Here is a 24,950-nt window from a genome sequence, read left to right as displayed (position 1 = left end):
AATATCGATCTCTGGATCGCGATACTCTTCAATCAAAACTTCAAAAATTTACATGATTAAAAAATGGGAAAATGTTATGGACAAAATATTAAATTTAAGCAATATGTTTTGGTTATTCGATTATTCACCAAATAATCGCCTTCAGATAGCATGATTGTGTCATCGTGTTATTACATTGTGCATAATTCTAAAAAAATTAAACTGCTAATGAATTACAAACACTTTAAATTAATTTATAGTATATATATATTTGAAATATAGTTGATCTCTAAAAAATCACACACTTAATACATGTCACCCAAATAAATGATATAAAATTGTAATTTATATTTTTAACAATTCAAATCAAATCACATTAATACATAAACAACTGCATTCTGGGTCTTCTTAACGGTGGTGGTTGTTCTTCTGAAGTTTTCTGCATAGCATTTATCAGTAATGCTCTAATTATTCTAGATAAAATAAATATCCGTCTATTTTGCAAATAGGCCATTCTTTGTAGCTCATTGATTTCGAAAGTATTTTGCCTTAGATAACCCAAAACTACGTCTTCATTGAAATTACTTCTCTTGACTTGTGTTTTAATTACGGGATTGGGTACCACTGGGTTATGTTTTACAGTCACAGTTTTTGGAGAATGAACTGAATGAGGTGTTGCCTTTGATTTAGTGCTCGTTATCACTTCATCGTCATGATCTATAATTGTTATGTGACCAACAGAAGCGACGCTTACGATTGTAGCTGAAACTACAAGAAGTAATAGAAACTTTTTAGATGCCTGCGAAAATTAATTATATAATTTTTTAAAATATATTAAATTATATTGACATTATATTTCTTGCCTCCATATTTACTTTCAGTAAAGATCTTGTAGACAGTTTTGTTATATTTTATAGGCTTCGCCTAACCACGTACTATTTATACTGCTTCACATGAAAATGCTTTACTTTGTTGAAAGTTTTTACAACAAATTAGTGTGAAATATTTTTTAAATCATTTAGTTCCAAATAATTAGAAAAATGCGTGATATATTAGAAATCTAAAAATTAGTTAAGTACAAAACTACAAAATCATTTGCAGTCCTTAGAAATAAAAATTTTTAAATATATGTATAGATACATATACTTATATATATAAATTCTAAATAAAAAAGAAAATAACAAATACTGTATATATATTATATTATACATAAATACTATACATATAAATAATTACTAAAAAAATATTTTTGTATTTATCTTGGACCTTACCAATATTCGTAAACATAAACAGCAACTCAATATAAGTTACGTTAGGCTATGTCGACTTTAAATATACTCTACAAAACAAATATATTTCATAGACATATTATAATAATCACTTAATATATCCGTGTCTGGTTCCCTTGTAGTAAAACATATAAGCTATATTTTTGCAGATATTTATATTTAGTGTAATAAGTAATGTTGCCAATTTATTTCATATATTTGTAAGTTTAATCTGCATAGATTCTGCCTAGATCTGATCTGCCCACAATTAGTATTTGCAAATAAGTTTATTTGATAAACTCAAAAAAATACTTATTTTCAGACTAAAAGACGGACAATCATAAAAGTTAGTAGGCAGACGCAAACAATTAATTTTATCAAATTTTTCACAAACGTGGCTATAGTTTATCAATTTACAAAATCTTAACAAACCTAATATATCACTTTTTTTCAAAAATATAAAAAGTATGATGAGGTAAGGTAAGGTGTAAACATAATATCGTTTCATGAAATTGTAACTTCATATATATTAAATTTTTAGTATTTACAGAAAAAAAGTAATTTAAAATTTGTTGAAACAAAATATAATAAAAGTTTATATAATATATCGAAATATTAGCAATAGTTTAGAAATATGCAAAACTAATCAATTCGTTTTCAGTTTGATATATTTTAGTTTACTTCATTGTTTGCATTTTCTGTACAAGTTTCAATTTTTAAGTCAAATAGTTTTGATTTAAAATCAAAACTTAACATAAACAACTCTATTAAATTAAATTTTTAAATTATCTCAATATACCATTTCAAATGTAAATATTAGTACAAAAATCAAGAAGGATTATATTCCATAGAAAAAATGGAATATTTTAAGAACTCTAACCATGGTATAGCATGCTATAGAATACTATCTTTAAGAATGCTTGTAATAGGTAAGAGCGGACATGTAATCGGACATATGATATAAGCCAAACAAAGCGGTTAGATGAACAACTTAAGATCCAAAATGGTTTACAAACTATATTAAAAATACAAATAAAGAGCTCTAAAGATATGAAATGATAGCATATTAAACAAACACATCCATTGAGCAATATTAAATCCTCCTACAAAATTTAAAAATTGCCTAATACAACTGAATACATTTTGTTTTATTGTAGTGTTAATTCGGCATAAAATTTCGATCATTTAGAATGATTACAGATTATAAAGATTGTTGATAGGTCAATTGGGAGAGAACGATGTTTAACAATATGGATGGGAGAGTAATTTCAAATAGTACTCTATTCATTAACTATCTAACGTGGCAACATCACAACGTGTGGCAACATCACACAGTATCGGAATAAATAAAAACCAATAAGTCTAGATAAGATCTAATGAAGGACTAAAAGAGAAATTATTTAGGCGATGACTAATTATATTAATTTATTCTTAATATTTTTAATTTCTTTTGTATGTAATAAATATATAAAATGCAACGCTTATAGTTTATAATTCGCAGTGATGAATTATACATTATGACTTTATTGCTTAAACAAATCATTTTGCAATTGCACTTATATAATTCATTTAATCCCAAATTCAAACATCAGGTACAAGCATCCATTCTTCTGAAAAGGATATTTAGACCGTTTTATGGAGATATGTTCATTGTGGCGCGCAATCATTCAATTCATTCATTCATTCAACTCATTCTTCATGCAAATTACTTCTCTTGATTTATGTTTTAATCACGGGACTTGGTACCACTGTGTTATACTTTACTGACACATGTTTTGGAGAATGAACTGGATGGAGTCTTGTCTTTAATTTAGTGCTTATTATCTCTTCATCGTCATGATCTATAATTGTTATATGACCAGCAGAAACGACATTTACGATTGTAGCTGAAACTACAAGAAGTAATAGAAACTTTTTAGATACCTGCGAAAATGAATTTTATAATTTTTTAAAATATATTAAATTATTTTGACATTATATTTCTTGCCTCCATATTTACTTTCAGTAAAGATCTTGTAAACAGTTTTATTATATTTTATAAGCTTCACCTAACCACGTGCTATTTATACTGCTGTTGAAAATTTTTACAACAAATTAGTGTGAAATATTTTTTAAATCATTTCGTTCCAAATAATTAGAAAAATTAGTTAAGTACAAAACTATAAAATATTTTAAAGTGTTTAGATATAAAGATTTTTAGATGTACGTATATATATATATATATATATATATGTATATATTCGATTTCGAATATTAGTGATCATATAACATAATACTACATTGTTTAATTAGCTTTTGATAAATACTATTACAAATTTTTTATTTTTTCTGCATATCGCTCTCTGCATCTAACTATATTTATGAGACTACCAATCTCTCGTATTTGAGTCCACTAAAATATGTTTCGCATTCATTTATTTTTCTACCAACACCGCGTTTCTCTTCGATTTTTCCCTGAATAATCATTTTGCGTATCTCATATTTTGAATTTCTCATAATATGTCCTAGGTAGGCTGTTTTCGATCTTTTTATAGTTGCTAATAATTCGCAATCATAGCTCATTTTTGTTGAAACTTCATTATTTGTAACACGATCCATCCATAGAAGTTTAAGAATGCTACTAAAAATCCATAACTCAAATGCCTTGAGCTTGTTAATATCAGGAACTTTTAAAATCCAGGTTTCCATGGCGTAAAGAAGTATAGACTGGATATAGCATTTTGCAAAAACGATTTTAGTTTTAATATTGAAATCATGACTGTTAAGAAATTTTTGGTTATATACACTTTTTCGCAAATATATATATATATATATATATTATGTATATAAAAGTTGGTATAAAAATTTCGTTTGATATATGTAATCATGAATGAACGTACACAAATCTCATTGAGAAGGGGTTGCGAAAACGAATCCATAGTTCATACAAAGTTCATGACTTTACGTACCCTTAAATCTTTTGGGGGTCTTAAACTCGAAAATCCTCCTTTATGCAATTCTCAACCTAATCAAGCACCCATACAGTACTAAAACCTAATTTGTTTAAGGCTTTCGGTGTACATATTTATTACTTTAAGCTTCACATGTGTGTTACGTGTAAGACTTATTAAACAAAAACGTCTGCAGTTTGGATATAGAGATTAAATTTATTTATTTAATTGACATACAGTCAAGAAAAGTATCTGATAATAATTAAAATTATTTTTTATACGCCAAAAAGCTGAAGTGTTATTTGTTGCAGTGTCCATATAAGTGCCAACTCAGCATAAATCAATCAAACTCAATTCCAACAGAAAATAAATTAATTGTGGAAACAATACATGCATAATTGACACCATTCTAATTATGGTCTTAGTTCCACATAAATACATTTATTAAAATCTTTATGTATATAAATATAAATTATAAAAAATATTTAATTCATGTAAACAAATTAAAAATGAATTGCGTTTAAAACTGATATAAAATTCATATCAGCAAAACCCTAAATTAAATACAAAAACAGATACTCATATGCGAGTACATACGGTTAATATTAAGTATGCACACAAAATAAAAATAAATTTCAGAAGAAACGATATTCTACACAAAATATCAAATTAAGCAATTTGATATTAGAAAGCATATAAACAGCCCATAACAAAAATAGAAATAGGAAGACTTCTAACACTCTAGTAATTCTTATGCTAGACATGTCTGTCTGTCTGTCATTCTGTTTATCAATTGTCTAATATGTATCGCATCAAGGTTGAATGTGTGAAATTTTACGTACAAAAACTACAAATGAACATTGCTAACTAAAAAAAGATTTGTAATTCCAAAAAAAAACTACTTTGTATGCGCCCCCTACTACAGTGTCTGCGTCTAAGTCTTCCTTAATCTCAGACTATGTACATATGTAGTTGGACATCCATGGATGTTGTCTTCTTAACCTCATGACACAAACATAATTCAGCTGATCTCATCTGAAATTTCGACTGGTTCAATTTGATCTGATATCTGTTGCGTTTATTTATAGTCATTAACCCACTTGTGTACCCACAGATAAGGAAGAAATAATACAAAGAAACCCTCACAGTAGGTTGCCATTAGGATTTTTATTGCCTTTGTTTGCTATAAGATCTTGTAAATAAACGGCCGTATGCGTGTGTATGTCTGTACTTTTAATTTTTTATGAACCTCAAATAATCTAATGTACTCGCAATTGTAAGCAGCAGCATTGTCATGCTTATAACAAAAGGATCTATTTTGATTACTTATACTTGAATTGTTCAGCAGTTTTACTAAGGATCTTGTCAATCATATGTACACAAGTGCTGGTTCTTAGTCAGTTCTTTTCTGCAGACTTGTCTGCATGACATATTGATTGAAAATAATGATTGAGCAGTGATTAAATTAATTATTCTCAACAGGTAACAGAAACGCCTAACAATAGTTGGTTCAACACTTCCCATTTAACTATATTGAATTTTCATGACACACTTACGCATCTCTCACTCACATTCATTACACTTTTTCGTCTAATAGAATATAGCAAGCAAACAATGCAATTAAGGGTTATGGAGGGTCTTTTTTTTACCTGTACACAATGCAAAAGGACATTTGATATTTTTGACACATTTTCACAAAGGACATTACTAGCAATAATTAATGATTTTATGCTTTCTTTCCTTATTTCTTCTCGGACTATCAGCATCACATAACAAAGGTAAATCATGACTATTCCATTATTTTGTTGGTTAAAATCTCTATGCCATCTTTCACATGTCTGCAATGCAGTACACTTGCTGATGTTGTTGTACCCAAAAATATACACTCAAAAAAATATTTTCTAAATTTAGCAAAATTTATTTGTTTACATCTTTAAATAAAATTAAAACGCAAAAGCTTGCAAATATTAGGCATAAATAAAATCAAAAACTGTACTGCAAAAATAATAAAAACAACTGGATTGATAAACAAAAACATTGTTTTCGCCGTGCTACGACACACAACGCACAATTTATAAAAATATCAACGAAAATACTTAAAACTATTTAAAGCTAAGAACGCTTTGACCTAATTTCTGGCCTCATATCACTTAAGTTCGCGTCTTAACTAACATTTTTTCGCAACGTGTAGCCATAAAACCTGTCATCATATCTTACAGATATTTTATATATTTACTTTAGTTTTTCAATTTATTTTTTTTTATATATATTTTTATTTTTTTTTTTATTTTTTGCTATATTTATGGTTTGTTGTGTAGCCTCGATACAGTGTATTATGTTTACTTATAAATATTTTACTGCCGTTCATGTTTTTGTGCGCTTGTATGTTTTGGTTTGTGTTATTGTTTTCCTAATTTGAGATACGCCCACGAATTGTTTTTATTTTGATTTTAATTCAATTTCGTATTGCGAATTTTTAATTTTGTTCATATGCGCGATTATAAAAGTTGCTCTCTATTCAAAAGCCATGTGCGCCTCACAATGTAATTTGTTGTTTGTTCACCAAAAGTACACAAGAAAAAATCTTGCTACATTTCTAAGCAACCAAATATTTATAATCCACTAACATTCAAATATATATTATATATACTTTATTAAATATATTGGTAACGTCATGAGCTGCTAAACTATATCAATTAATAAATTATTACACGATTAGTTATATTGAAATTGACTAGTCCAGTAATCAGACATGTATAACACTATTTTAGAGAGACAGGCTTACCAACACCGCGTTCGAATCTCGGAATGGTTCCTTCTCAGCGCTCCTCAGGGCGGTATGATAATCTGAAGTCAGTTATTGCTTAGTGTGATAAGGTGGTAAACAATAATGCAGTCAAGGCGTAGAAACGGGTTATAAAGAAATCTCACAGCTAATAGAGAGTAAAAGAACTCAAGTGTACTGACTCAACTAGCCTTAATATAATAATCATATCTGACTAAATACACATTAACCACATATCCAAAATGATGAAATGTATGGTACCAAAAAGGAGAGTAAACTCCAATTAAATTGAGAAGTGCACAAAAAAGTTACAGATATGTTTCAAGCCGTCTAAATCGACAAGTGAATTAGAGATAATGGTAGAGAGATAACACAAAAATAGGAAATTCCATGAGCATTTTCACATTATATTCAATAGTATATCTGACAAAATATACAATGACCAGATATCCGTAATGTTTAGTTATATGGAACCCAAAAAGAGAGTTAACTACAACTAAATTGAGAAGTCATCAAAGAAGTTACAGATATCTTTGAAGCCGTCTAAATCGACAAGTGAATAAGATATAATGATGTTTCTTTTCATTTTAGCTTTAGCATCTTCGGCTATGAGTCATCTGGAGATGAGCTTTTAAAAAACATATTATAACTTATAAGGCACTTAAATGTAATTGTCTTGGATCGAAAAACAATGGTTAGGTTATTATTTGATACTTTAAAATTCTAAGCTGTAAATAAATTTATAAAATCTTTTCCGACATTCTCCTTTAGACTTCAATTGTATTTCTTAAACTTTGTGTCTATCATTTCATATTAAAATTTAATATAAATATCGAACTATTTACAATCCACAATGAGATAATCAAAGCCTTAATAAAGCCTTGTCCTTATTACCAATAAGAAAATAATAAGATTGATTTTAAAAAAGTGATTAATAGATTTACAGCTCTAAAGATTAGAAAAAAAATTTTTTTCAAATTTAAATAGTTATATAGTTAGACTTTGACATAGATTTAAACTAATATGTTTGTATTTTTGTTAATTTTATATTGTTAAATTATTTAAAAAATACGAATTTTATAGTAGATATTTCCACTGTGCACGGGATCCATGTAGTCTACTCTATGCAACTTAATATTGCTTTAATTTAATACAAAAAAAAAATTAACGCAATTATTATTTATATTTAATTATTTCAGAAGAGTATGTTCTAATTGTTAATAAAATACATCTAAAAAAAAACTATAGATATTCGGAAAGAAATTCTGTCTTCACACATCATTAAATTTAGACCACTATTTCCAAATTTATAGAAATGGATAATACCTAATTAGAATAATGGGTCAAAATTTTTGGTAATAGATCGATTTTCAGCTATTTTGTAGTCGCATTCATTATTTATTGTGGTTCTTTTTTAGCGGACCAGTGATTCATTTATACAGAAATCGAAGTTAAATTACTTTAATAAAATACATAGTCTTTTAAAATCGTACCATTAATCTGGAGAGATATATTTATAACTGATTTGAAGTTAAAGAATAGCTAGTGCATTTTTAAATACTTAGTAAGGAAAGTAGTTGCATAGCGTGCAATTTATGATATATAAATTCATAGCTTGGCAAAACTTTGAATATTTATTATTTTGCCTTTTCTTATATTAATAAACAACTTCAGTATTTTTTACGTGAAATAATGTTTATACACATTATAATTTCAGTTGCAACTGTAAACCCTAAATGCATTACGTTCGTGAACGTGATTTATTGGTAGCAAAACATAGAATATTCAGTTAGTAAATGATCGTTTATTTAAAAAATACGTCAAAAAAATAAAACTGATATAGAATTTCGTAAAAAAACAACTTAAAAGTTTGTACAACCTTATCTTCTGGGGGTTTTGTCTGCCGAAATTTCATAGGCCACAGAGATATAGGTATAAGTCACCGTTCTACGAGTTGTGGCAAAAAAAAAGCAGGTTAAATAATATGCACTGCTGTTTTATGCTGTAAACAGTAGTCCTAGTCAAAATTATTTCTCAGAAGTCCTAGTCATCTTATGAGTATAAGAATAGTGAAATTTTAAAAATGAGCAGTATATTTTGAAATAGTAGGAAGTATGTATTATTTTTTATTCCTTATTTTTTATGAAATGGAATAATAAATGAGATAGTGTAGTTCATTTATATGCAATAGTCGTCGCAAACTCGTGGGCGGCAGAAGATCTTCCGATTTACCTTTTTTTTCGGATGAGCAACCTATAGAGCGTAAATTTTGTTGATCGAGAAAGAGAACTGCACCGCAATTACCTACGTAACCCATAATAGCACCTTTAAATAATGGCAGTTTTTTTGATCTCCAGGCTAACATCGTTGGTATGAGTTATTGTGGTTTCCAAGATATATGAAGTCTCTGATACCTTTGAAAATATAGTCGCAAACAAAAAGCTTTGTCTAAGCGTCACACACTTTTGACAAGAGCCAAATTAGTGTTTGTTTTGCCTTCGTTCACCGCCAAACCCATTTTTCCCCTTTTTTCCCTAAATTCTCCTTTTGATAGTAACAAGGCAGCTGTAACAGTATGCCTTCTATATTTAATGTTCAATGATGTGGGTGTCGTCAGCGTAAACAAGATAGTGTATCCATGTAAAATATAATAAGAAATCACATGAATGAGGCCTGGTACGATATTGAAAAATACTAACAAAATTGATTCCTAACGCGAACTATATATAAAAAAGATATGATAAAGTGTGTTTCTAAGTCTTGACATTCGTTATCAATACCGAATAATGGTAAAGTAGGAACTAGTAGTATTAAAACCTAATTTTATTTTATGCTTTATTTATTAAAATAAGATTGCTAAATCATAAAAAAAAATAAAATTGTATTTAATAAAAGTACCAATATTTTTTGAGTGTAGCATAGCATTTCTGTGCCACAAATGCAATAAATTAATAAATAATTTGTTTTGTCTTATAAAGAAAAAATATCAAAGAAAAAATAAATCCATAATAATGAAGCCGTTCGACAAGTGTTGCGTTTAATCAACTCTCTTATATGGCGCTGTCGAAAAGAAGGCAAAAATAAATTTTATAATTGTCATAGTAAATTTTTTATTACTGGCTTTTAAAGTTTTTTTTTTTTTGTAAAATATAATATGTATAAGTAAAAAGTTGATAGAATAAACGTCAAAATTAACGACGTTTTAAATGAAATTTGAAAAAAAGTTGTGCCTATTTTCGGAAGATAAAGTATTAATACTTAATTATTTTAATTTTTTATTGGTGTATATAAAAAAAATAATTAAAATGTATTATTCTGAATTTAATAGATATACTGTCATATGCATTTTATTATTAACGCTAACACTTTTTGGAGCAAATGACAAATTAACGTGCAGATTAATATAATATTTTAAAATTGTTTTTGAGAGCTGGTTTTTTAAAAATAATTTTTAAATTACTTCATAAGTTAATAACATTAATTAGTACCTAATTTTAGAGATGTGGCAATAACAACTCATAACTTAAACACAAAAAAATTTGTTTATTTGGACAAATATAAATTGTTTATTCGAGTACAACTTTTAACGCTTTTAAATAGCGATTTTTAAAATGCAAATATATGATATGATAAGAAAAGATATAATATACACAATGTGATTAAGAATTGCATATTTTATTCGAATAGAAATATCCCACTCAAAAAGAAAGTTTTTAATCAAGTAAATTCTTGGGCTGATCATATAGTTACTTCAGATTTCGCCAAATGTCTATCATCAATAGTCTTTGAAGAAATATGTTGTTTTTGCTGTCCGTATACAATATAAAGGCATGCGTACTGCATTATATACAATAAATATAAAAAAATTGCTACTATCAAAGCGTAACTCAGCAAACTTTCCAATGACTATACTCTGGTACGTTGTTTGCAGTGAGTCCGATTCAAGGAGATTGATGTGCGACATCTCCGTGTTATGTGAATTTTTTGGCTGACCACACCACTGTTTTGGACGCTGGTTAATATCTGCCATTAGTAAATACACAAAGCCAATGAACACTTAATTTGAGTTATTCATTTTTAAAGTCTTGACAATTTGTTTTGTTTATATATAACACTTTTTTTTAATGTGTTATAATTAAAACTAACGTGAATTATTGTTTTCTTTTAATTTCATTAATATGCATCACATTATTTCATATCAAGAATATATTATGTTTAATACAGTAATGGAATACATATATTTATTCTTGCTAACTATCCATTTAACTGTCTATTTAGTAAGTAAATATTTGACTGAATATCGTATGATCTCGTTGGAACACTATACTTATTCTTTTGATCAATTTGTTTCTATTTGACTAAATTCAATTTGTCCAGCTGATGACAGCTGAGACTACAATAAATAATGATCAAAAGATAACAGATTTGGAGAATATAGTGGTTGTGGAAATATATACCAAGCTGTAAGAGCTTTTGATGAACTTTTATAAGGTCCCTCATTATAACACTGCACTTATTCTATTAATCATTTTTTCCGTTTTTGTTTGATTGAATTATGCAATTGGTCCAGCTGATCACAAAATTGATTGTTGTATTTACCTGTAGAAGTTTAAAAAAACAGATCCTTTGAAAGCCTAACAGACAGAAAAACTCACCTTTTCTTAATGAATATTTGCTTCTGATGTGCTCTGAGCCCATAAACCGACAGAGCTCTATTGCATTTACTTTATAATTTATTGCATTTAACATTTTTGTAGATAACCCAGTTTTCGTTCCTATTGAAGATGTATTTCACAAATGGATCATTTGCTTGACAGCTGAAAACAAATTCCATCGAAATGGCACAAATTCCAGTTCGTTAGAACATGACGAAACCTTATATTCAGACAGAGATTGAACTTAGCATTTTGAAATATCATGAACAGTCCATCTCTATAAATTTAATCTCTCAGCAATTTCATGAGCTATTATACACCGATTTGCAACAATATATGCCTTTATTGTGTTTTTATTTGCTTCATTTAGTCTTCAAACACTTTTGAATTGACGGATCAAAATTTTGTTAACCTTTTTTTTCTTCCTTATTTATCTTTTCGATAGTAAAAAGGAAAAAAACATTAATTTCTGCTTTCCAAATTAAAAAGGGCATCAGGAAATCAGCTATTAAAATATATAAGTCACATGATTATGCGACTTAATCAAGAAGTTGACTGAAAATATGCAAATAGAATATCTATTGGAAAAAGTTAACGCTATCCGTAAATAATATTAATCGTCAAAATTTTAAATTAGGCAACAATTTTCTATATTGAACACATGAGATTTAGTATGATTCTTGTAATCAAATAATATAATTTTTTGGTCCAAATCTGGTGCGGTAAAAAGTGATACCTATTGACTCTGTCATGAGGTGGAGAAAACATCAGAACATATTCTATCTAGCGATTGCAAAACGTTTTATTGATTATCTTGGAACCAGGATTTTGGTCTCAAATTAAATACGCAAAATTAAGCCTACAGCATTTACGAGATTTATAAATAGTCTAGAATTGTTTTCATAGCCTATTATTTAATAATAATAATGCTTAAATGTTTTCTTAACATTTATCCTACTCTAATGTATAAATAAAGAAAATATTTCTGAAAAACATTTTTTTTTTGTTTTGTATTACTTTGTTATATTTAATTAAATGTTTATAAAGAGGTTTTCGAAGAGTAGTGAAGTACAGCACCAAAAATTCTTTTTATATTATTTTTATTAATTGAATTTTGACTAATCACACAACTGTTTCGAGTATTGCCAAATACCCATCATCAGTGATCTTGATGTTATTTCTTGTATTTAATTAATTATAAATAATTTTTTTTGAGACTGCAGTAGCAGGAATCGAACTCGCCTACCAAAGTTGAAGCTCAGAGTCAGCGCTCCTTTATCAACTGACCCAAAGCTGTACTTGACTTTTTATGTTCGCATATTTTTCTGGACAATTTTACTTGCTGTGTTTATATTAGAATGAAATCATAAACCAACTGTAGAATAATTGAATTAATTAATTATATTTTTATGTTTAATTGTTAAATGTCAATACTCTTCTGTTTGTAGAGGCATTATTTATTGCATTATTAATATACTCTTTTTTATGTGTAGAACGTAATCTAGGAACGTAATACTGAGAAAGTCATGCTAATGTTAATCCACGATTAATAGAAACTAGTGTTTTTCATAAAGATCTTTTCGAAAAGAAGTGAAATACAGCAACAAAAATTCTTTTGAATTAAATGTTTATATAAAACATGTTTACAAACCGCTCTAAACAAAAGTACATAAAAAGTACATATAAAAAGTACATATATTTGTAAGTCTTTGCACAAAAAAAAAAAGATTTGAATAAAATGTTATTGAAACAATTTCTTAATTTTGTAATTAAAAATTCAATTTGAAATTATCACTATAGAAATATTAAATGTGCGTAAAAACAGAGGATTTTAATTATCATATTATTAAAATATATACGAACTCAATTACACTTATACAAATTTAAACTACCTTCATTCTTTAATTACATCTTTGGAACCTATAGAAACAATATAATGAAAATTTTATGAAAATTTAAAATGAATACAAAATAAAAAGTAGACGCACGTGTGTTGCTAGAGATTAAGGAAAATAATTTTTTTCTTTCCAACAAATTGAAATTTTGGTTTTGCAGAATTGTATAAAAACAAGAAATTAAAAAAAGTTATAATCAAAAATTTAATTAATTTTAAATTGAAGACATACATTTTAAACAATTAATAAACTAAAGTGGTTTGGTGTTAAAGTTTTTGATTTGAAATATGCCGCCATTAGCAACTGTCAAATTAGATACGCTTAGTCTAACGAGTTGCTGCTAGTAATTGTACTTTGGAACGATCAACAGCTCAGACATGTGAGTGCGGCTAGTCTGTAGAGGATAGAAGAGTAAATCTAGTTGAAATTGCCAAAGTTTTTTGATTTTTTTTAATTTTAAATTTATAGAATGAATAAAAAATTCAAATTATAGATAAGAAATCTTCAAAATATTTATGAAAATGTGCAAATTTTAATAAGAACGTGCAAATAATTTTAAAGATAGTCAATAAAATCAAAAAAAGGAATTAGTGTCGCACAGTTTTATCAGCAATCTGATGTATGAAATAGATATTGCCATATCAAACTTTTTGATCTCCTCTCAATCGTCAATAGCGAAAAAATCAAAATCACCTCTATGGTCAAGATTCAATACTGCTTAAAGTTTTATTATTATTTTAATTAGTAGTTAGCCACCTTTTTATTAATTATTTACATACATTATTTAAAAAATACAAAGTCTCTCCTTACCTTATTCTTACAGTCAAGTAATTGTTTTGTTATTTTGTATTCGTATTACGTTTTACTGATATTATACGTTTTTCGGCCACTCATTTAATAGGATTCAGTAAGATATACTAAATTAATATATTGTCAAAAATTTAGATCGGTAATCTTTGTCGATCTACACACCTATCGACTGGTTTGACTGGACGTCATGATGATTTCACATCATCATCGTAGTTATACAACTACTTGATAGTTTTCTCACTCTCCACTTTTTGCATTAATTCTTCTCTGGTTCTTGTTATAAGTAATTATGAAACATGTCTAGAATCACTTTCTACCCACAACTTAACTTGAGTCATAAACTTCACCAATTTATCTAAACCTATAAGCTTTATCTTTGGTTAAACTCACCAGTTGGACATTGTTTTTTACTAAGTAATCTCCAAGTTCGTTGTGATTTAGCCAAATATTTTTCACATTATATGGGTTCAAAAAATTTCTCATACTTTTGAGCCATATGTGATAACTGAAGTTTGGATTTAAAAATGTTTAGTTATATTATGTTTTGTTCGCTACCAACAAGTTAGATGCACTGTCTTTGATTGTTATTATATAACAAAAGTACCCTCTCCCCAATCGATTGTTATTATATAATAAAAGTATCTTCCAATACAAATTGCAAATTTTCGAATATTTTGAATTTGAACTCTCCACCTCCAAGTTTCAAGAACTTGTTCTACTGATTAATAATGGAATTATACTATATATTATGTTCGTATTATACCTTATATTTCGTTTTATGCTCATTTATTATAAACCAAACATCTCTGGGTAGTTGGTTGGTTACAGTGGCAGGCCATTAGATAACTTCATATGTACCTCAATTAGCGATTTTTCGCCGTTTTGACACCACATTTCTCGCAAGAATCCTAGTATAGAAGAGTAGAGACTAAATCCATCCCGTCGAATTTAGATAATTTAATAGGTCTTTCATCTTCACCGTTGAGCAGTGTGATAAACTATTACAGAAGTATTTTCCTAAGAACCTAAATCTTCTGGACGCTAAAGCCGGGCATTCACAGAGAAAATGTATTAATGTTTCTTTCTCCTGCGAGTTTCCACAACTTCTGCAGTGAGGGTTATGGAGAATACGCAGTTTCTCTGCGTAGGTTCCTACACAACAATAACCAGTAACAACTGCAGTAAGCCTTGCAGTGTTCACGCGATCTCTTTTGATGAGTTCCGAGGATTTATTTTTGTTATAGGTGGGTCATTTAACCTGAAAGTTGCACATGACCTTACATCTGTTTTCACCAAACATCTCTACTTTCTGATTTTAAATTTAATTTCTTTATTAAAAATTTACTATATTCCTTTTGCATGAAATCTTTCATCCCAATATTTTTTGGAGTAAACTTAACAATTTGAATATGTTTCTTGCAAAATCCTAACTCGGAGAGTGTTTTGAAATATAATATATTATATAGTGCTAATTTAGTGTATGTACGCCATTACCTACAATGAGAATAACCAGAATTTTACTAAAAAGTTAAACCCTGAACGTGTAGGGCACTGTCAGAAATTCGTCAAGAATTTTGATATCTTCTCTGCTCAAAGTAAGTTGCCTATTTCAGACTGACTTAGATGTATGTATCTGAACGAATCTATTAAGTAATCTTTGGCCTTTAAAGTTCACCCGATAATTCTACGATATTAGGAAACCTCACAGTATCTGAATGTGATTCACCTAAAATTAATTGATGTTGAAATAACCCTGTAAATTTCCTTATATCGTCTTCCCAATGTTTTGAAGGTGAATTGCAGCATATGCGTTTTTTTTGAATATGAATGGCAAGTATCCGTGATGACAATCAATGTAACTGAAGGGACAGAGTCCCTGTGATACCTTAGCATATTAGTCTATGCTGTTTTTTTTGAAATAATTTAAACAAGTCACATTCAATTATTGTTATAAAATATCAGTTGGTCCTTTGTGGCTATTAAGCTATTTGTCTAGAATTTTGTCTAGAAAATCTTATAACTAATTACATAATGTTACAAATTTTTATTTTAACTATACATTGTATAAAATAAAATAAAATAAGTAAACCTTATATCACGAACTTCACTTAGATTAATGGGTTAAATTTCATTGGAGTGAATGTTAGGTGGTTTCTTAAGAAAGTGGTTCAACTTTAACAGATTACTAAAAAGAAAGGTGCGGTTTTTACTTCAAGCTGTTGAATATTAATTAACGGATGGACGGTCAGCCCTTTTTAGGCGGGAAGTAATGGATAGAAGTGCGAGATTTCTTGCTAAGGGATTAACATGCTCTGTCAGCCTTTTATTGTATTTTTTTCTTATATTGTCAAATTCAGCTTTAACTGGGGAAATTTGTAGATCTCGGTGTATACTTTCATTCCTAATATACCATGGGGCACCAGTGATAATTCTTAGTATTTTTGACTGAGCTCTTTGTATAATTTCAATATTTGAAGCACTAGCATTGCCAAATAGCTGGATACCATAAGTCCATATTGGTTTTATGATGCTGTTATACAAGAGTACTTTATACTCTAGGCACAGGGAAGATCTGCTATTAATGAGCCAATGCAACTTAGAGGCTTGAAGCTTCATCTGAATTTTTTTTGGCTTCAATATGTTTGCGCCAAGTTTGTCGTCTGTCTAGGTGGATACCTAAGTACGTTATATTATCTGCTTGTGGTATGGGAATGTTGTTTAGTAAAATTGTTGGAGATGTACTCCGATTTAAGGTAAAAATGACGTGTCTACATTTTAGTTCGTTAATTTTAATTCGCCATTTTGACAACCATTTCTCCACCCGATATAAGTGAGATTGAAGTTGGTTTGAAGCTAGCACAGCGTTTCTGTTTCGGCATAAAATTGCCGTATCATCGGCAAACGTTGTGGTGATAACTGAACTACTTATCGGGATATCAGATGTGTAAAGTACATACAATATAGGGCCAAGAACACTTCCTTGTGGAACGCCAGCTTCTATTGGGAAATTATTAGAAGTATAAGATTTGCATTTCACCTTAAAGCTTCTGTTATGCAGATACGATTCTAAAACTGAGTGGACATTTGCAGGTAATGAACAGCGTATCTTATATATGAGTCCATTATGCCATACTTTATCAAATGCTTGTTTAACATCAAGGAATACCGCGGAACAATATTCTCTGAGCTCAAATGCGTGTCTTATTTCATTCGTTATACGATTCAATTGCTCAATAGTTCCATGTTTTTCCCTAAAACCAAACTGGTGGGACGGTATTAAGTTTTGAACGTCAAGGAACGGTTTTAGCTTTAAAAGCAGTGCTCTTTCAAAGAGTTTAGAAAGGCATGGCAGTAAGCTTATTGGCCTGTATGAAGAGGCAAGCGTGGGGTCTTTACCTGATTTATGAATCATAATAATTATGGATGTTTTCCACTCTGTTGGATAAAAGCCAAATTTAATTATGGCATTAAAAAGTCTTGAGATAAAATTTATGGCCAAAAGGGGTAAGTTTTTTATCATGATGGGTGAGATATTATCATATCCCGGTGCTTTTTTGAAATCTAACTTGTTTGTGATTATTTGGTGCTGGTGGATCTTGAGTGGGAAAGTCATATTGTCCTGTTGTAGGATTTGGTTGGAACACCTCTTTTAGGTAATCAACAAAAACGTTAGATTTTTCTTCATCACTTCGAGCCCAGTTTCCAAGAGAGTTTCTTATTGGAGAATCGGAGTCTATGGGAGAATTTATACCTTTGCTAGCATTCCACAAAGATGAATGGTAGCTAGCATTCAGAATGACACACAAATATTTGACTGCGTTGTTAAATTAAAGAATTTAACTATACATATTTAGTACTTCTATATTGATTTTATAATATCTATATATTAAATATAGAATGACTGTACTTGAGCAAAATTCTATAAATTAAAGTAATGATTTCTTAATATATTTTATAAATGAACAGTGAACAGGATTGTCAAAGTATATTCTACCCCAAAATTTATTTTGTCATTAAAATATTTCAAAAACGTTTTATTTGTTTTATTTACTTGCTTTCATTAATATCGTTTTATATATTTACAAATATTTATGTATATACATATGTATATTTTTTTATAAATGTTTATGTGCAATATAACAATTATGTATGTATAAATATACATACATTGGCAATAATTTGTCTTGATATTTATTTAATTGATTTGGCATAACACGACTAATAATCCACAAGTTCTTATAGAGAATATAAAAAGAAAAAAACAAATAACAATAAAAATGTCTGAAAAATAAGATGCCATTTAAGTCAACTATTGACAGCTTAAAAAAAAACTTTAATAATGAAATATAATTAATAACAAAATATGAACAACATAAAATTATAAAAAAATAAATTCAAAACGCGAAACTCGTTTGTGAACAAAATAAAAAAAAAATGAAAACAGATTTTTATGCAAGACATGGAGAATTCAAAACATGATTCCAAAGAGCACCCACTAGACGAACAATGATACACCATTGTGTGTTCACTAAAGGCTCATGAATGGGCAGACAGACCGACGATAGGTCTGTGTACCGAAACGCCTGACGTACTGTAGTAGTGTGAATATGGCGATTAGTTTAGTTTTTTATAATACTACGCAATAAAAAATTTAAAAAATTAAAAAAAATTAATTTAAAAAAAAATAATATTTTGTAAAAAGCGGAGTGTTTTCAAAGTGATCAATATTCAACACGCGCATACACCTCCGCACCGTGTATCGCAATAGCAGTGACACGTTCTTATGCTGTTGTCGTAAATGCGGGTCTGTGTTCCAATGTTCAGTTCAGGGTCTGTGACGATTATTATAATTTTTTATATATTTTATTAATTTGTTTATGCATATAGCACACACAGTATATACATGCACTTATATATACAGGCGTGCATGTAGAAATTCGTCGATATATTGTTTAAGTACATGTCTGTTGTTATGTAGTTATGGCAAAATGTGCTCCCCAAACGTCAGTTCCAAGTTAGAATCGTGATTTTTCATTAATTTTGATATTTTTTACACATTTCTTTTTATTTTAATTTTTATTATAATTTTCGAAATATGTTTTTTTTTGTATTTTTAATTTTTAATTTGATATCTTTACGTAGAGCTCATATAAATTTTAGCGCAGAATTTAGTATCGTGCTGCGAATTAAGGTGATGTCACAGGCATAATAATTAGGTATTTTTTTTACTGTGTATTTGTGTAAACATTAATATTTAAAGTGCAAGCTTTGTTTACTTTTTAAGTCTTTAATATATTCAAAAAGCAAAAAATAATTAGATAAACAAATAAACAATTTCTATAAAAATATAAAAAGTAATTAATACACCTTTTACAAAGCACCAATTTTGGAAACTGGCTCATTGTAATGCCAGAAACGATTTTTTACACAAATTCATCACACGGATAGATAGGCAAATTGTACACAAACAGTACAGTAAACATAATTGAGAATACATTTCAATACTAACAATTAATGCAGTTTTTAATAAATACTGTCGGTGAGAGACTTTTGATGAACTGAAAATAATGCAAATATAAATTTCAAATTGTCAATTTTTAGTCTGACCAGAACGGGTATCTCATTTAAAATAAGTAATTGCTTTATTAGCCGTTGTCATGTATAGTAGACACGTCCTAAACTATTGTATAATTAGATTCTACTACTGTAAAATAATTTAATATGCGATTAAGGTCTGAATTTAGCGTTATATTACAGAAGATATTTCTATATTCTTGAACAAACTGTAATAGACATTGATCTAATAGTTTCAGTAACAGCTTTCTTTCTTCTTTTACTAAGTTTAAATGCTTCTACGACTTAGAAAAACAGCTTCCTTTATATTTATATATGTACTTATTTGATACTTATTTTCTCTATAAGTATATAAGCTACGAATTACATAGGATGACATATTATAATTAAAAATGTATTAATAATAACTATTACCTATGATTATATGGTCAGTCAAACTTCAATAAATTAACTAAAATTTTTGCTGTTGTTTTTGCATTTATATTCGAACCCTTTTATCTTTTAAACAGTTTCTTTTTGTCATAAGACACGTCATTTTCGACACAAAAAATTAACATTTAAAAAATAATCGAAAGAGCATTGTCTGGTCAGCCAAACTTCAAAAAATTAACTAAAATTTTTGTTGTTGTCTTTTCATTTCTATTCAAACCCTTTTAACTTTTAAATAGTTTATTTTCGTCATAAGACACGTCACTTTAGCAACAAAAAAAATAATATCTGTTATTTATTGTAACGCCATAGTAATACAATAAATTCTCTTTTTCTCAGTACATTAATAAGAAAAGTGGGATCAGTGTATACAAATAAAAATATTGTAATTTTCAGTTTGCTCTTGAAATAATAGATTACATTACTACATCTCACCATTTCAAACATTAATTTTATAATATTTAATAAATAAAATAATTCCTAGAGACTTTCAAGAACGAACTTAACCGAACGACTGCTAGTCGCATAAAAATAACTTGAAAAAGATTAAACTATTAAGCTAAAATAATAGATTAATTGATATGGAGAAATATTATAATATAAGCTTTAACATAAAAATAAAAAAACATTGTGTTTAAATAATTTTGATAATAAAAAAATAATAATCTATATATATAATTTTATATAAATTTTATATAAATATTCGTTTTATTTATAATTAGTTTATGAACATAATGTGCGTAACAATTATTTTGGCATTATTATTCTAATTATTATTATTATAATTTAAATATAAATTTTTATATTAAATATTCAAATTTTTATTGACTGGAGCACATCTAATGGAAGCCCCATTCGTCTTAAATGGAAGCCATCAGCAGCATATTTTTTTTCTTTGTTTAACAATATGTTTTTATTGAATCACCTTTATTTAAAGCCTATCAATAAGTTTTAGAATCACATTACAAATTATTTTATATAAACATATTGTAATGAATTATAAAATTAATTGCAAATTATTTCAAGAGGCCTCCGAATAAGTAACCAAGGTTTGTTTAGCAGATATCACGGCGCATAAGTTGAATTAAACAGGATGATTTTTAGAATAGTAGGACGGCAGGTCTAGCGTTCCGTTTCAGTCTAGAGGAATTAAACATATTAGCAAGCGGTCTAACCCGCGAGTTTTCCCGAACTCGACTTTAACAAATCGAATTGAGACCCAAAAATAAAATATATGTTTTCATTTCTGATATACCAGGATCTTTGCTTGAGCTCTTTGCGGAATTTCTACGTTTAAAGAACAGTCATTATCATATAGCTGATAGGGGTAATTCAGATTGGTTTAATGGTTGTATAACAAGACTTTATACTCTAAACATAAGGGACGACTGAGGGCAGCAGATCGAAAATTACCTGAAAGCGAACCATACCTATGTTATGAATTCGGGAAAACATTTAATGAACAACGACAGTTACCGGTATATAAAGGTAGATTGGAAATTACATGTTAACATTCAATGTTCCTAAAAGAATATATCAGAAATTAAACACAAAACACATATAATTTTTATTATATTATTTTTTATAATATAACACCTATAACATAGTTTTGCCCCTTTCAGCTAAGCAATTTTTGTAACATATATAAGGTATTATCTAAGCTTATAAATAGCGACGCTAAAACTTAATACATTTAATTACTGGATTCAATTTGTTATTCATTTCATATAGGCTTTCTTTATTTCTATTGGAGTGTCTATTGGAACAAAATAAATTTATTTATATGCTAATTTGTTATTCAGCTAACATCATGTAAATGAATATATTTACCATTCTGATTTAACTATATTCCTGTAGTTACTATATAAATATATATAAAGCAAATGATATATTGTTGCCTAACAGAGTGTAAATTGAAAAATTTTAACATATAAAGGAAAAATTTGCTCATTAAACATATTTAAATTTTTAATTAATTTTCTAATCTACTTTTCACACTTGCCTCGATATTTTGAAATTTGTATTCATTATGAAACACAAAAAAAAAACAATGAAATTAAAACCACACATGAACACCCTTTTTAAATAATGAACACTCAACATCGGAGGAGATTTGCATATTTAATTGAAGTACACGCATCTTTTTAGTATATGACAAATAAAAAACATATCTAAGTACGATTATAAACGAAAAACCAAAAAACAGCTCTGAGAAGAAATTTGAACAACCCGCATTCCGCATTGATACCATTTCTCTTAAGTTCTATTTTAAAAACAATTTTTATGTAAATAAGTTTTGTTCATTTTAACTGAAACACGTGTCAGTCACAAGTCACAAAATCAAAGCAAAATTGTATATCCTTCTAATGCTCATCAAATATTATTATCATCATAATGAACAACATCATTATGTGGAATTTCAGCTATAATCGTCGATATAAAATTTCACTAAATAGGTTTATTTTACATTTTCGACACTACACAGTGGTGTAGGTAAAATTAAAAGGGGTAACAATATGAAAGTGATTCAATGATATACAGTAATGTACTTAAAAAGAAGATTTTGAAGAGCAAGTTTAATTTTCGTTTCATAATAATTAGACTTATCGTATACACAATATAATTTAGTTAATAATTTTTTTTTAATTTAAATATTAAATAATCTTTTATACATTCATATATAGCCTCAGCACACCGCACAAGAATTTTTTATATTAATATTATTATTATTAATATCGTGATATTTGATATTACATATTACTTTGTACGATCCCATACAAAAATTCAACAATTAATTCGCCATTTTTATTTATAAACGCTAAACCAATAACATAAACAGAAATCTTTAAGGATTTGCCGTGTGAACAAGTTTTAATGAATTAAGCTAAATGAGCAAAATTACAATTAAAACTAAAATCAATTATAAGTTAAACAGACTGTTAATCCTTAGTATACAGTGATTTTATATGGTGCAATCACCTACCAATTATAACTAATATCTTCAACAAATAGATCTCATATTGAAGAATATAGGTGCGGTAGAAAGTGATTCCTGTCGACTCCGTCATGAGGAGAAGGAAACATCAGAACATATTCTATGCAACTGCCCAGCGGCGGCAAAACGTAGACTTGACTACCTTTGAAGCGGGATCTTAGTCGCAAATCAAACACGTAAAATCAAGCCCACAGCAACTGCTAGCTTTATAAATAGTCTAGAATTCTTTTAATTGGGCTTTTAGGCGCACAATAGTTATTTTATGTTGGGATTTAAATACTTAAAGCCTATTATTTAATAATAATAGAGCTCATATAAGCTTATATTTTAGCAGCCAAATTCTTAATGTATTTTAGCTAATACCTAATTTCTAATATTATGTCAAAATTTCCCTTTTCTCTGTAATTCAACTACATCTATGGCAATATATGCCAATGTTAGTCGCATTTTCACTGACAATTTTTACACAGAAAAAGATTTCAAAATGATTTTTAAAATGTTAGTTGGTACTATCGGCACAAGGCACCAACAAGTGTACTGAAAACAAATCTGCGCGCAATCGTTACCCGCAGGACATCAATTTAATAGATTTTCAAATGACCAGAATACACACTCTCTAACTTGTATGCGCCACACTCCACCCCTTATTTGCTACGCATCAAATTTGTTTGGAACAAAATATATTTGCTCTTCATCATTTCCTCCTTTTTTGTGTTTGTGCTCCTCAAATTTCCATTGCAATAATCAAATTGCGGGTGGTTCACTCTCCCTTGGGGGTTTCGCTTATCAGGGTTGCACCATAGTTAGAGGGTTCTTTCATTACTTTGACTTTTTCTGCCCGCTTTGACTTTGCCATTATATATTCAGCAGGTGAATGGACATAGGCCATCATCACAAGCAACACAAACAACATCATTAATATCAATGTATTAAGCTAAACAGTTTCTCATCCTTCTTCGCCATCGCAACCATTTCGTCCACGTGCGCTTTGTGCTGCTGATGACACTTTAGGAAACCTAACTTGGCATATAATTTCAATTTGTGCGGAAGTTTCTTTTATAACTAGTAGGCACCTGTAGGGGAATTTTTATTAGTGTCCTTTGTGCTCACTAGCACAGTACTCATGCCAAAATTTTTTTTATATTTCCAAATTTAAATTTTTTCAAAACTTATTTATTAAAGAGAACAAAAGACAATAAAAATAAAAAATTTTTAAAAATGTATCAAAAAAAAATTAATTTAACTTTTCTTAAGTGGGTGCTTCAGTCACTAAGAAGTATAAAAAACCATTATTTTTAGTTTATGAACCATAACGCAGGAGTAACAGCAACAGCAACACTAACAGCAATAACAACAACAGACCCCAACTACAGCGGATAGGTTAACATGTTGTTGGCAGTTTTCGAACGGAAATGTTGTAGTAGCACGTTTAAGATAAGCAAAATTTGTTAACAATTTTTTTTGTTCGCACTAAAATGTAATAAAAGTTAAAAGTAATGTTAGTAAATGTCATACAAAGTACACGAAAGGAAGACAACTTTACCTGCTTTCTCTGTAGCAGGTTTCAAAACGTTCGCTGGCAAATTCATAAAAAACCATAGATTGCAAAGAAAATATTAAATTGCTTTTT

General features: G+C 28.5%; 1 protein-coding gene across 1 annotated transcript; it reads right to left on the bottom strand.

Moving 5' to 3' along the window:
* Positions 1-245: 245 nt before the first annotated feature.
* Positions 246-873, bottom strand: LOC119682192. The gene is made up of 2 exons (XM_038095561.1): positions 843-873; positions 246-778 (listed from the first exon to the last, which is right to left on the bottom strand). The coding sequence occupies exons 1-2, from the start codon at positions 846-848 to the stop codon at positions 356-358; spliced, it is 429 nt and encodes a 142-aa protein (XP_037951489.1). The 5' UTR covers positions 849-873; the 3' UTR covers positions 246-355.
* Between the last annotated feature and the right edge of the window lie 24,077 nt (positions 874-24,950).

The sequence above is a fragment of the Teleopsis dalmanni genome, chromosome 1 (assembly GCF_002237135.1).
Source record: "Teleopsis dalmanni isolate 2A chromosome 1, ASM223713v2, whole genome shotgun sequence".
Classification (NCBI taxonomy): Eukaryota; Metazoa; Arthropoda; class Insecta; order Diptera; family Diopsidae; genus Teleopsis; species Teleopsis dalmanni.
Note: the sequence above shows the minus strand (reverse complement) of the source record. Positions and strands in the feature narration are given on the sequence as shown.